The sequence below is a fragment of the Microcebus murinus genome, chromosome 5 (assembly GCF_040939455.1).
Source record: "Microcebus murinus isolate Inina chromosome 5, M.murinus_Inina_mat1.0, whole genome shotgun sequence".
In the NCBI taxonomy this organism is placed as follows: domain Eukaryota; kingdom Metazoa; phylum Chordata; class Mammalia; order Primates; family Cheirogaleidae; genus Microcebus; species Microcebus murinus.
In genome coordinates this window covers 9,872,936-9,888,059 of record NC_134108.1, presented here as the reverse complement: position 1 = coordinate 9,888,059, position 15,124 = coordinate 9,872,936, and the positions used below count along the sequence as shown (strand labels likewise).

The 15,124-nt window shown below is 39.0% G+C and overlaps 1 protein-coding gene across 9 annotated transcripts in view; it reads left to right on the top strand.

Moving 5' to 3' along the window:
- The window catches only part of ARID1B (AT-rich interaction domain 1B), a 400,901-nt gene that overhangs the window by 47,604 nt on the left and 338,173 nt on the right, over nucleotides 1-15,124 (top strand). For all 9 annotated transcript variants that reach the window (XM_076002847.1, XM_076002846.1, XM_076002845.1 and 6 more), the window contains exon 2: nucleotides 437-631. In XM_076002847.1, the coding sequence (XP_075858962.1) occupies nucleotides 437-631 (195 nt within the window). The remainder of the gene's footprint in view (nucleotides 1-436; nucleotides 632-15,124) is intronic.

Sequence of the window (15,124 nt, the reverse complement as noted above, 5' to 3'; positions counted from 1 at the left end):
AGGCACGCACCACCATGCCTGGCTAACTTTTTCTATGTATATTAGTTGGCCAATTAATTTCTTTCTATTTATAGTAGAGACGGGGGTCTCGCTCTTGTTCAGGCTGGTTTCGAACTCCTGACCTCAAGCAATCCGCCCGCCTTGGGCTCACAGAGCGCTAGGATTACAGGTGTGAGCCATAGCACCTGGCCTAAGTATTGTTTACTCCAGATCCTTCTTATTTGTTAAAACCTTCCTAAAAGTAAAAAATAACATGTATCATATCTATCTAGCCTTTTTTCTTAATGTTCTAGGGTTTTATTTGTCAGGGCATTGTTTTTGATATTTTCAAAATTAAGGATAGTTGTGTTATTAATGCATATGTTAACATAACAGAAATTTCTGTCTTCATAATAAATAATGAATTACTAAACCTTTTTCTTTTATTTCTTCACAGGGCAGCCCAATGGATCCAATGGTGATGAAGAGACCTCAGTTGTATGGGATGGGCAGTAACCCTCACGCTCAGCCTCAGCAGAGCAGTCCCTACCCAGGAGGCTCCTATGGTCCCCCAGGCCCACAGCGGTACCCTCTCGGCATCCAGGGGCGGACTCCAGGGGCCATGGGAGGAATGCAGTACCCACAGCAGCAGGTGTGTGCTGGTTTTGTCTTGGCCTTTACTGTCTACCTAAGATTGGAGTTAAAGAGAATTAGAGGGCATTTTCACTGATTTTTCTGCTTTTTAAACATTTTTATTGTTTGAATAATCACAGGTATACTTTTTTTCCTTTCTTTTAAAGATGGAAAGGTGAGCTTAGAACAAAGTAGACAAAATACCTGTTTGGTAGAAGGCCAGTGGTACTAGTTGTATTTGAAAGATTAGACTGTGTCATAAATTTGCAAAAAGTTATATAGATCTAGGCTCTGAAAGGAACTTGGCATTCTAACACTTCTTGTATCAGACTGTCAGGTTTTGAGCTGTGAATAGACTAGCTTATGGTGAATTTTCAGGTCACTTAAAGGTCTTTTGTATGAGGGTAGCATCAGCTTTTTAAAATTAAAAAAGGTTAGTCTCAGTTATTTTGCTTTTATTTCTTGACAAATTATTTCTTCTGTACCTTTTGTAAAAGATTTCTGTATTTCATATAAGAGGACTTGATATATATCTGTTTTCCTAGATCTTGGTAAGTTTTGTGCTTTTACTTAAATTAAAAAAGACTTTTCCTGCTCTTAAACAAAAGACCGAATGTTTTTCTCCTTTTTCTCTAGAATCAAATGACGTTACCTTAAATGACAATTTACCTTCTAGCAGTGGGTAGTAAGTCTGCTGTCTTTTGGATACTTGAGAGTATATCCTTGTTTTCTTGGCCAGGGGAACACGAAATTTGGAAAAGACTAAATGAGATTCAGACTTGCTAGGGTATTTAGTTACTGGGAACGTCAGAAAGGCTTACTTATAAATTGCCATACCGTGCCTTAAGCCTTTAGCGAGGCGTTGGGCTGATGCTGGCACACATTTTGCTGCCCCCAGACTACAGCATTTCATAATGCAGCTGCCAGTTTCCCATTCGAGGGGTTAACAGTGCTTTCCCTCAGAAGTTCTTTCCTGTATTTGACCAACAATCTTTTGTGGGGAAAAAAATTTGCAATAGCTTTTGTTCTCTCTAAAGTGGATGTGGAAAATGACTTACCGTACTTTAAATGGTACATTGCTTAAAAGTTTTCATTGATAAGTCACCTCTGAGCCTTTTCCTTTATAGACTATTCAGACTATATTGGCCATATTGTAATTTATTATTGAAATTTACTATAATGTCATATTGTATCAGTCTGTGTTGTCTTTCCTCTTTATCTTTGCTCCTGCTTGGGTGTTATTTTTATATTAAGGCAGTTGTTGGGGAAGGTAGAAGTAGCTCAGGCTTTGAATCTGAACGGTTGATTCCTTACATGTCCTTTGATGATGTCGGAAGATCTGACCCCTCAATTATTGAGGATTAACCACTCAGAATTGGGGCAGTCAGTTGCATACTTAATTGTACTCTTAATTTTTTCCCCTACATTATTCCTTTCTTCCAGCAATATTTTACGGCCTAGAGTAAAAATCTTTAATTGAGGATGCTAATTGTGAGTGGGGAGCTAACTTGTAAATGATGAAAAGTAAGGTGTAAGTGGTGATTTTTTTTCTCTCTTTCTCCCACTTGTTTTAGTTTTAGAGCTACTTTGCCCTTAGTTGAGGGGGAAAAGGCCCAGGCAGCCAGCTGGTGAAGTCCGAGTTGCACTCTGTAGCTGACTTTATTTGGGGGCTGATTAGTTCCGTATGGTGTCTGGGCCACCGGAAGAGAGCCAGGCAGAGAGCATGTCATAAGAGTGGGACGAGGTGGGGAGGTGCTCACCATTCTCTGTTCCTGCACCTTCCCTTTCACCATGTCTCCCTGATGTGAGGTTGGAAAGTCATTTTCAAAAGGTGCTGTTCATAGCAAGCTCCTTTATCGCTTTTATTTGAATGAGTTAAATTCTTCCTAGAAGTTTTAGATATTGGCTTCCTCTGCAGTCCCAAAGTGGGAGCCAAACAAAAGGAGAGAGTGTGTGAAGAATGCTTACCTAGGAATTTTTTTCTTCCCCAAATGTGTAAGGCTAAAAGTAGAGGACATGTACAAATACATAGACTAATCTCAGTTTTCTTAGCTTTTTGGTTTTATTTAATCCCTTTTACTCTGGTATACTTTTGAAATCCAATAACTCTTAGCTTTATTTGAAGGGACAAATTGATGTAGATTGCCCATCAAGTATTTCAGCAAACTTTTAATTAAGATTTTAGATTAGATGTTTTACTGCTAACTAAAAAAAATGCCCAATTCTAATTAAGCACAGATCTTTCTGATAATGAAAGGAAAATAATATATCTGGTATGAAACTGAATATCCTGGCTGCAGGATTGTCAGCCTTTCATTTTGAGTTACTCAAAGTCAAGGGTCTAAATAATCTGTATTGCTTTTTCACCCTTTCATTTAGTTGTAATACAACCTTGAAATATAGTATCTTGTTTTGAAATTTAAAAGGCTACAAATAGCTGTGAATGCAGTTTTGAATGTGTGTAACATTTTAAAGGAGACATGCTTTATGATGCTAAGGTCATGTGAACAGTTTTTAATAACTTTGAAATGGAAAAATGAAGGATTTAAGCAAAGGTTATTTATTAGAGCACATACATTTATTTTGTTAGCTTTTAGTCTGTGTTGTTTGGTGAGGAATTTTCAGTGAATTTTTTTGTTTACAAATTTTGGATGCTTATAAATTTGTTCACAAACAAGGTTTTGGCATTGTTATTGGCTGCCAGTCCTATCCATCTTCTCCTAGGATTAATGTAATTGGCTGAACATTATTGTAGTTGTGGCTAATAATGTTTTTCAGGGAAAAAGTTGAAAGATAATTATGACATTGAATATTTATTGAGTGGACATCACCACCTAGGCATGACTTTGCTTTGGATGGCTTCCAAAGCTTTCTGTGTTTGGTTTGTGAACCTCTAATGAGCTGAATCTAGTTCATTTAATATTGCTCATATATTTCTGCAAAGGATTAAAATGCAGGAATTCAAGTTTGTAAATTGAGTTGCCCACTTACCAGCTGAGTGGTAAGTTGTCTTTGGCTCAGGGGTCACAGTTTGATTCCTGGTTGGCATTCCACTCCTGTGATATGAATTTTAAATGAGTATTTTGTTAGAAAGAACTGCAGTGCTTATTATGAAATTTAACATGGATAGTATCACTATTTATTTTTTGTCTCTGAGTGTCATGAGGAATTGACCATTGAATGTTTGATTTTAGTGTTAACCTGGTGATTCTTGATGCATATGGTGGTAATTTTATTTTTGAAATATATTCATGACTGGATCTTTGAAGCATGACGTGATAATAGTACATCATTTTAGTCTTTATTAACTGGGACTAGATTGTGGTCTTTCACTTGCTGATTCTACCACATCATCAGGCAAATACATGGCTAAAGAGATTAGTTTTGTATGGTGCCCTAAAAACTAGTTTACTTTGGTTTTTATTGAGTTGAGAGGGGAAATGAATTTTCTATGCCTCTGTGGAGAATGTTCTGCCTCCAGGCTCCTGGAATTTAAACCTGTGGATGGTTAACAAAAGTACACTGGTTGATTTCATCTAATAGAGAGCTACACAGAAGATGTATAATTTTTAAGGTTGCTAGAATCTTACTTTTGCTGAGTTTTTCAGATTTTTTTTAACTTAAGGACGCCAAAATATTCTTTGCTCAGAAACATGGGGGAACAAAGATTTTGTTTTATTATTCTTGTCTACTGTGATCATAAATGCACACATAGTCCTTTGCCAACTTTAAAAAGATTTTCATATAAAATAAATAGCACCCAGGAGAAATAGGCTATGGAAGCTAAGTTATTTATTTGTATCAAGCAGATTTCAATTATGTAATCTGAGATTTTTCTTGAGTTTTTCTGGGTAATTGGGTTGATATTTTAACTATTCTTACCTTGTTGCAGATGTTTGATAATACGATGCCTGTTGGAATTATAAAACTGGGGAAAAAGAAAGAAAGCAAAATGAGATTTAAGTTCATGAGTGCTTTTAAAATAGGAAAACATTACATTTTTAGTTTTTAAAGACATCTGTATGTATTGTGAAGACCTTTATAACAATAGCATGGAATATGATCTTTGTTTTGAAAGATAAAGTGGCAAAATTAATAGAAATTAATTATTTTTATTAAGGTGATCCATCTAAACTTATTTTAAATCTAAGCAAAAAATGAATTAAAAACAGGTTCTCTTGAGGAGGACTTTAAAAAGTAATATGTATCCTAATTTGTATCTTTAGTTTCTCTTTTGCACTCTTTGTTTTATGTCTATTTTGCTAGTGTTTTTTGATTAAAATACTTATTTCAGAACATAAGCATTTTATTTGGTACCATCTTAACAGCCAAAACACTTCTTCCAATGTAAATGTTTATTTTGGCAGCAGATGTTTCTAAAAAGGAGACAAACATTACAATTGTTTGGCTAAAATAAATGTTTTCTTTGGGGTTACTAAGGCAGCTACACAATTTCTAGGATTTCCACCTGTGTTACTTTAATATTGTTGGTTTCTTCTGGAAAAAAACATTTGTTCCTTTTAAATGTAATTAAAACCATGTTTTGATACAGGTTGAACAATGTCTCTGAAAAGTAAGGATGAATGGGGAGAGGTAGATTGGGTAAAGACTTAAAAATTCCAGAGTTGTTTTTCTTCATGAAATGTTTATTTAGAGTCAGTTTCTGAATCTTAAATGTGAATCAAATAGGGCTTGATTTTGGTCTTATCTAAAAAGAACCTATACCACCAAGTTTTGAGGAGTATGATAGAGTTTTATAGGATGAGAAAGGAAGACTTAACTTAGCAAAATGGAGAAGAATGGGTTGGTACCTAGTGTCTGTTTTACATTCAGACTCAATTTCTCATGGTCTCTGTATTCAGGTTAAAGATGTGCATCTGCATCTGTGTGTGTGTGTGTGTGTGTGTGTGTGCGCGCGCGCACGCGTGTGCTCACACATATGTGTATAAAACAACATTCGTGTGACAGTGGTATTCTCATGTAATGAAATATATAGGTATATAGTAAATAATGTATTAAACATATATTTTATGTATATATAGATATACATATGTAAACACACAACTAAATAAAATGAAGACGAACATTTTGGCCAGTAACATAGTGAAATGTTGTGAGATTTCACATAGTGAAATGCTGTGAGATTTCACTAAGTTATTTACAGCATATTCATACATTCACGTTCTGTACTAAGAAATTGGGAGCCAAGCTGCTTTACTTGTACACCTGAAATGTTTGGAGCCCTTTCAGCTGATTGCAGATTTGTATAAATAATGGCCTTTTGTAGAACACACTTTGTCTTGGTTTCCTCAGTTGTTCTTCAGCAGTGAACATGAAGGTATTTAAGATTTACCAGCAAAATACATTTGCACCTCACATTTCTGCTTCCAACTAGATAGCAGATGCTACTGGCTTTGATGCCAAAGTTCCCTGTAGATGGAGTTTTGTACCAAGAAAATATTTTCAGAAAGATTTGTAGATATGATAATTTTTATTTGCTCCTTACAATTCAAATTTCTAGAATACCTAACTGGTTTTATTTACTTTTTGTATTGTATTTGGATTTAAATATATTTAAAGCATTCAGTGTGACATTCTTAGTAGACCTGTATTAGAAGAGATCATATTTGGAATTAAATACAGATTTTTAAATCTTTAGCCTTTTTTGTGAAAGTGAGACAAGACCAGATTATACTTGAAAGTTTAATGAGAAAATGTGAGATAATTTCACTTTTACTTTGGAAAGCTACTTTTGTATTAGGGAATTTATATTGATACTTTTTTAAAACTTTGTGCATTCATGTTATACTAGATATTCTAAGATTATATACAATGTATAGTGCCTGTTCTCTGCTGCTGGTTTATACTGTTTTGTCATGTACATATGAATTCTGCTATGTATGCTACGTAGACTTTCAACCTAAAATATTTGTAAGCTTTTCTATTATATTTTTGAGATGTAAATTTTAAGTGTATGTTTTAGGTAGCATTAGAAGTACTTGAGTATATTTTAAATTACTTTGGCTTATTTGCTATTACTAAAGAAACATTAAGTGTGATATTTATGTTAAAATTTTAGCAATTCAAATAAAGCTAACAGCTGATACCAGTAAAATCAAGCAACCATATTCCTTTGGTGTTCCCTGAAAAATGAACATTAAACAACAAAAATGCCACAAGATAAATTGAAAGTTAAAGCAAATAAGTGACATCTGTTAGACAAATGATTCTCAAACTTTGCTGAATATTAGAATCTCTAGGGCACATTGAAGACCCCCCAGGGGGTGCGCAGGGAGGCCCCTATCAATGACTGGGAAGGCCTCTGTGGTTCTCAGAGCTCCACCGGTAACTGGCTGGTACAGCCAGACTGTTAGAGTTGGGCCATGCAGGTAAAGGAGAGCAGATCACCCTCTCTGGAAGCTTGGTAGATATTCTGGTTCTTGTTCTACCCAGTGAATCAGAAACTCTCCACTGACCCAAAGAAATGAAATGGAGGCAGAAGCAGAAGTGGGATAGTTTAGTATTGCCATGTTTGATGTTGGAAAAAATCTGGACCTCACTGTGGTCATATGCCAAATAAGGGGGTTGGACTATAGGATCTTCCAGCTTGGATTTTCCCTTTAAAGTAATAGTAAGTTAATGTCTTTTAATTTCAGGATTAGCTTTTAGGGTTTTCAACAGTCTTCTGAAACTTATGAGTCGATGCTTGACAAATTATATTTATATAGCACTAACCCAAATTTTAAAAATTTCTTTCTAAAAGGAAAAGAACTGTTTTTTCCTTCAAAGATTAGCAAATTATTGGAATCAGAGCAGTAAATTATTTTCTAATTTTTAATTTTATTCTTAAAGTGAATGTGTTCTCAGAAACATCTTCCTTCTGAACACCTGCTGTGCATTAGATAGACAGAATGTAATCTGTCCTTTTTGACATGCAGAAAATCTTAAGGTTGACATGCTTTATCTGGAATCACAAAAGGAAGCAAAAAAAGATCCAGCAATTACTCATTTAAGACATTACTACCTTCTAAGTTCTGGAAATAAGTATATATTTTATAACATTGGGATAAATTGTATAAAATGAAGTCTGAATAGAAATAAAAAGTTTCAAGATTATGTTCTATGCTGTTACTTTCACTCTTTAGCCCTTATTAGGGGACTATATGGCTTTGTTTCTGTATTTTAAAAGTTTTTTTTTGTAAAGTTTAAAGTTTTTTTCTTTTATGTTAATAGCCGCCTGATTATTAAATTCTTTATGGCAAAAAATTCTTTATGGGAAAAAATTCTTTATGGCAGTTTGTTTATTTTCATATGTAAAATTTATTAAGGTTGTTTGCCCTTGTAGTTTTGAAAAATAACTTGAAAACTTAAATCTGTAGTTGTGAATGAAATTAAGAAAACACTTCAGAAGCCAAGAAAGGTGATGAATAGGTGCATGAGGGAAGAAGGGGATTATGGGTAAGGAAGAAGCCACCTTGTGTCTCTCAGGGTGGCATGCGGACACCCCCTCAGAGCCAGGCACACTTGCTTAATCCAGGCCTCCTCAGGCTTCAGCAGCAACTCCCCACTTGAATCTAGGTGTTAGAAATTTCCTGGATGTTCTGGAGCTGAGATCTGAGTGTGCGTAGCGCACAGGTATAAGACAAACATCCCTCACCTACTTAAATAGCCCCAAACCAAGATTTTGGTCACCAGGTAAACAGCAGGAGTTACGTTGTTTCTCAGTTCTTAGGGAGAAGTGTGTTTGTTTATTTATTTATTTTTTATTGGACGAGGTTCTGGGGTCCCAAGAGAGGAGGGGGGCCCCAGTAGTCGCCGAGAAGTGTGTTTAATCTAGAAAACAGATTGTATTCCAGAGAGTGAGCCAAATTCATCTGCCTTTATTGGTATTGGCTCAGTAAGAGCCTGTTATTTTTGCTTTTGTGTTTTTTTGGTTTTTTTTTTTTGAGACAGAGTCTCGCTTTGTTGTCCAGGCTAGAGTGAGTGCAGTGGCATCAGCCTAGCTCACAGCAACCTCAAATTCCTGGGCTCGAGTGATCCTTCTGCCTCAGCCTCCCGAGTAGCTGGGACTACAGGCATGCGCCACCATGCCCGGCTAATTTTTTTTATATATATATATCAGTTGGCCAATTAATTTCTTTCTATTTATAGTAGAGACGGGGTCTCACTCTTGCTCAGGCTGGTTTTGAACTCCTGACCTTGAGCAATTCGCCCGCCTCGGCCTCCCAAGAGCTAGGATTACAGGCGTGAGCCACAGCGCCCGGCCTGCTTTTGTGTTTTTAAAAGTAACTACCAAACCAGCCAGCCAGTGGAATTGGGTCTTCAGGGTTAGTCAAAGGCAAGGATCCAGGTCAAGTTCTATAAAACATTAGACATTCAGAAACAAAATCAGACTACTGTTAATAGGAAAAATGTGCAAGGATTGGAATTAAAATGCAAAAATCTATCATTGCTGAGGTAATTAAGTCTTAATTAATGGTCTTGAGACTTAGCAGAACTAGCTCCGTTTGGATGGTTGTTGCAGCTGGTCCCCAGGAGGGCTAGAGATAGATGTCTGTTGGAAGGTGCCCCACAGAAGAGACATGCCGGGGGTCGGAGGGTTCTAGGCAGAGCCACTGAAGATAGAGAGAGTAACCTGAAAGCAATAGCTCTAAAAAGACTGAGAGTGAGGATTAGATGTTTCTTTATAACCAGGGTCATCATTACCATTGGTAAGAGAACTGGGGAAAAGGGTCAGAGTGACTGTTAGCCTGTGGGCTCTGTGACCTCAGATGCTTCCTTAAAGGGTCAACCAAAAGGAGACTTTGCTTTCCTTTAATTAGTATATTACCTTGAAATTTCCAATAAGATTTTCAGTTATCCCTACAGTCATTTTCCAGATTCTTAAGCTTTTACATTTTTGGATGTTCTCCTCAGTGTTCTAGGCTTTGTGAACAACTAAAGCTTCCTACTTGTAAGTCCTGTGCCATTTGTTAGGGTCATGGAGATGATAGGATGCTATTCCCTAGTAATTGGACAAACTTTGATGGTTGGTGTCTTAGAGTTCATTTTCTGTTGCTGTAACAGAATATCACAGGCTGGGTAATTTATAAAGAAAAGAAATTTATTTCCTACATTTGTGAAGGCTGGGAAGTCCAAGGGCATCTGCCCAGCCTCTGGGCAGGGCCTTCTTACTGTGCCATAACATGTGCCATGGAAGCATTCACATGGCAAGAGGGCAAGAACTCAGGTCTCTCTTCCTCTTCTTAGAAAGCGCTGCCATCATGGGGACCCCACCCTCATGAGCTGTCTACTTAACTCCCAAAGGCTCAGCCACCTCCAGTCAACATGTGAATTTGAGGATTAAGTTTCTAACACACAAAATTTGGGGGACGTGTTCAAACCATAGCAGTGGGGGAGAGGAGGAAAGCCTGGGACTCGTTTCCCGATCGCTGAGCTGGCAGGGAGAGCTGTCTCTTCTTTTTCCATTGGTATCTCCGGCTGAGTTCTCACCCGTTCTTCTTCCTCCTTGCTTCAAAAATAAAGGGTGGAGAGAACGGTAACTTGGTAACATCATTGGCTTTTCATCTTCATGACACCAGACGTATCACAGCACACTTAAAATAATTCCAAGAATGATGGTTAACGCCATGAGAGTAATGAAGTTCAGAATGGAGAATGAGGCAGGGGCTCCAGGAGGGGTTCCAGCTCTGATCAGGAAATCACCACTGCTGCAGAAAGCCACCAAAATTTGAAAATAAGCAACATGCAATGTGCTTACTTGTAAATCAAAACCTGCCATGATCTGTTGAACTGAAAGAATTTAAGTCACGTGAATGTATGCAGGCTGCAAAAGAGGCTTGAGTTCTGTGTTTCAAATTGTGGAGGCAGAGCTTTTTGGTTACCAAGTCTGTAGAAAACACAGAATTGTTCTCAGCAGTTCCAAAGTTTATCTTGTGTGAACATTTCCCTTCCCAATGTTTCCTCCTACAGTCTTCCTCCATAAATGGCAGCCCCGTCCTTCCGGTTGCCCAGGCCAAAACCCCGGTCATCCTCTTTCTCTCAACTTTTCAATCTGTTAGACGGTTCCACTGACTCTTCCTTCAGAATGTGTCCAGAAGCTGAGCAGGGGCAAGGCCACTGCTCTGGCCTTGCCCCGCCATCACTCATTCGGGTGACCACAGGGGACTTCTGGCTGTACCAGAGGGTATAAGTCAGGCTGTGACTGTCCTCCTGGACGCCTCGTTTCACTGAGCATCCGCCCCCACGCCCATACCCTGCACACTCTTAGCCTTTGCCTAGGACCTCTGTGTTTCCTCTTCCCCCTGCTGGCAAGGCTCTTGGCCAGGTCTCTCTAAGGCTTGCCTCTCAGACTTAAGTAAGCTTATGCACTTCTCCTACCTCTTGCCCCATTTTGTTTCCTCCAGTTCACTTGTCCCCACCAGAGCTGCATGTGTGTGCTCACTGTATGATGCTCCCACTAGAACATAGCCTTAGGACGGCAGGGGCTGTGCTTGGCCCTGCTGTGGACCCTTCATCTAGAGCTACACATGCACTTCACAAACATTTTCAAGCAAACAAATGAAAGAATTCATAAAATTGTAGACTCTGGCCAATGAAATCGGTCCAGCCTGATGCAGAAACATCTGCACATTTCAGTGGTGTATCTGCCTCCTGTGCTTAGCTGCAAGCTGGGCTTGTTCACCATTTTCCTCGTAGTTTTCAGGGAATCTGAGTCCTATGACGCTCTAATATTAATATAAAGCCTGCTGATGGCTAGGGGCTGTGTTTGGAATTCTGCTTTTGGATTCCTAAGGAAGTTTGGTGCCTGAGAAATTGTTCTAGCATAGTGGTTTTCGGTCTTGCTCCTTTCATTGTGTGTAATGTCAGTGATCTCTTATATTCACCGCATTGAGTAAATTGGAGAAGGCTGCTTGCTGCTTTACTTCATGCTGGTCATTCTCAGAATCATCCTTGCACTGAGGTTAACGTGTCAGGTGGGGGGAGGCGGGCAGAGAGTCTGGATGGAGAAGGTCAGCTAGGATTTGGGGTGCATGATGGAGATCAGATCATCATTTGACTGTGCCTACTGAGGAAAGCCCCAGATAGTTTGGATGCCATTTGTGTAGAACACATGCTTTTCTGCCAGGGATTTGCTGCCTGAAGGAAGAGAGCTCCTGCCATGGGTGGTGGAAGAGCAGGGCCTGGGAGGGGTGGGCTTCAGGCCTTCTGTGGGGAGGGCACGGGTCACATCTGTGCATCTGCTGGGATTTCAGGAAGGAAAACCTCCAGTGTGACATCTTAGTTATCTTGCTGATAAGTTGAGCCCTCTCTTCTAGCCACACCTTATTTTCACATGCTTTATGTGATTGTTGCCATTCTGCCTACACTGCACGGAAAGCTGAGCTAATGGCTGTGCCTGCAATGAGGAGGGGAATGCAGTTTAGGTTGAGTTCTTATCGCTGTGGCCTTTATTCTAGTTGAGGATCTGTGATAGATGAATGATTTTCACTTTTAAGGAAGCACAGGACTTTAGTGCCTCAGTGCAGATCGTCATCACTGTCCTCTTCTTTCTCCTCCCGTCGTCTTCGTGACTGTCATCTCTCCTCTCCGGGCCCAACTCCTTGTTTGTGAAATATGAGCGATTGTTACCGGATGACACGGTAACAGCAACCTCTGTGCCAGGACGTACTCTAAGTACCTAAGTGCTTTACATGGGCGTTCTCGTTTAACCCCTGCCATGCTTCTGTTTATCACCCTTTTAGAATAATAACCGTGGCTGGTGTTTCCTAAGGGCATGCCCATCAGGCACTGGGTGCTCGGTTTACCTGGAGGAGCAGTCCTCATGACTCCGGTCGTGTTGGTACCGTCCTTAGACTGCAGATGAGGAGAGGGGGGGAAGTGAGGTTAACTAGACTGTTTGAATTTATATGCCTGCTGGGGGCAAGGATTTCCACTCCTTTGCACTTACACTCTGGGCCCACGCTAGTACTGCTTTATGATTCTGGTAAAACTGGAATGCTTCTCATCATTGAGAGTAGAATTCATTTGAATTTTTAAATAATAATACTTAAAGTAGCCTCGTTTTGACATTGAATATTAGTTTCATGGAAGGTTCTTTGTGACCCGTAACAAGTTAAAAATTAAATGTTACCTACCATGTCTATCATACTTAGAAGAATTTTTTTGAGGTGAAATTCACATAATATCATATTAACCATTTAAAAGTGTACAGTTCACTGATACTTAGTATGTTCATAGTGTTGTGCAAACATCACCTCTATCTAGTTCCAAAACCTTTTCATCACTGCCAGATGAGACCCTGTACCCATTAAGCAGTCACTCTCTCTCACCCCTCTTCCCCCTGGTCCCTAGCAACTCCTAACCTGCTTTCTACCTCTGATTTACTTACTCTGGATGTTTCATATAAATAGAATTATTCAATATGTGATCTTATGTGTCTGGCTTTCTCACTTAAGATTTCATCCCGTGTGATATGTATCAATACTTCATTCCTTTTTATGGCCAAATCATATTCTATTGTAATGGATATATCACATTTTCTTTATCTGCTTATTCATTGGTGGACATTTGAGTTGTTTCCACTTTTTAGCTATTGTGAATAGTGCTATTATGAACATTTGTGTACAGATATTTGTTTGAATACTTATTTTCAATTCTTTTGGGTATGTACCTAGAAGAAGAATTGCTCGATCGTATGATAATTCCATCTTTAATTTTTTTAAGAAACTGCCAAACTGTTTTCCACAGTGGCTGTACCATTTTATACTAGAAACATAGGATTTTAGTATTGTTCGTTGTTTACTGGGATTCTAAATATCAGGGCATCTTGCTAAATCCTTTCCATATATCATTTTGTATAATTCTTACCAAATCCATGAGGCAAATAAAACTTGCTTTGCCATTGTGGAAACAGAAGTACCTTGCTCAAGGCCATGCAGCATGTCAGTAGGGAATTCTGCTTTTCTATTGGATAGTGCAGACTTAAAGATCCTTCAGCTTAGCATTTCTCAGTGTGTGTGACACATTCCACTGGCAAGGTCATTTTGGGTGGCATGTAGACACAGCATTACATACCATGGAATCATATCGTAAGAAAGTTGTCTTCTGCCTTTCACAGGAAAGCCTCGTTGTTGATAGTACTCTGTAGCACCATTCGAACACTTCACCCCTTTTCTCTTTCTAAAACAGCAGTCCCCAACCTTTTTGACACCAGCGACCAGTTTTGTGGAAGACAGTTTTTCCAAGGACAGGTGAGGTGGGGTGTGTCACTGCCTGGTTCCGCCTCAGATGGTAAGGCATTGGATTGTCATGGGGAGTACAGCCTGGATCCTTCGCATGCACGGTTTGCAGTGGGGTTCTTGCTCCTAATAGGGGCTGATGCCACTCCTGATCTGACATGAGGCAGAGCTCAGGTGATGATGCTAGCGATGGGGAGTGGCTGTGGGTGCAGGTGGAACTTTGCTCCCTCACCACTCACCTCCTGTTGTGTGCAGCCCTGTTCCTGGCAGCTGCGGCCAGGGGGTTGGGGACCACAACTCTAAAGAACAGGCCTCATCTAAGAATGTAATCATATTGTATTGTCTCCATGGTTTTCATTCTTTGTGATTATCTTCTATTTATGGCAAGTAATACTGGCTTTATATTTATGTTAGTACACAAAGTTTTCTTTTAAAAACATGATTATTTGAATTAAACAAGTGATATACTTTAAGAAATGCTGTTCATACTGAAAGCTAAGTTCACTCACTTTCAGTTTAACTCAGCACATGTGCATTGAATGTCTCCTGTGGGTTCTGTCCTGTACTGGTCACTGGGGAATGTTGAGATGACCATGACCAGGGCTTTGTTCCTTGGAGAGGAGGCTCTCAGGGAGACACTGAGCAGTGAGTGCAGGTGTAGCATTTACCCTGGTGCTGTGGCAACACGGAAGGGCACTTGCCTCGGTGGGTTTGAGAACAGGGATGTAGAGGAGGCATTACGCTGTATCTGTGCATCCAGACTGATTTTCTAATTATGACAGGTCCCTACTGAAAATCTTTTGTGTTTGGATAAATACCATTATCTCATACATTCATTTGATTGGTTGTTGTTTTCGGTCTATTGGATTGATAGGATATTCTTATATTTAGGTTATTAAGTATGAAATATCTGATTTCCTTAAGTACTAAGTTTGACACTTGATATCTCTGACATTTCACTTTGACACTTGTTGTTTTATTTTTATGGTGAAGGTACATCCTCAGTCTTTTCAAACGCACATTTTGGCTTGTGATTATCTTTCACATTTTTTTAAGAGCAATTTTTGTGAAACCATGGATAAGTCAAAAATTCGAGTTATTTTTGAAAATGAGTTCCATTGTGAAACCAATGCAGCACAGACAGCTCAAAATATCAGTGAAGTGTTTGGGAAGGATGTGGCTAATGAAGGCACAGTACATCAATGGTGTGAGAAGTTCTGTTCTGGTGATTTTCATCTTGAAAATGAGCCATGTGGGTGACCTGAGACCAA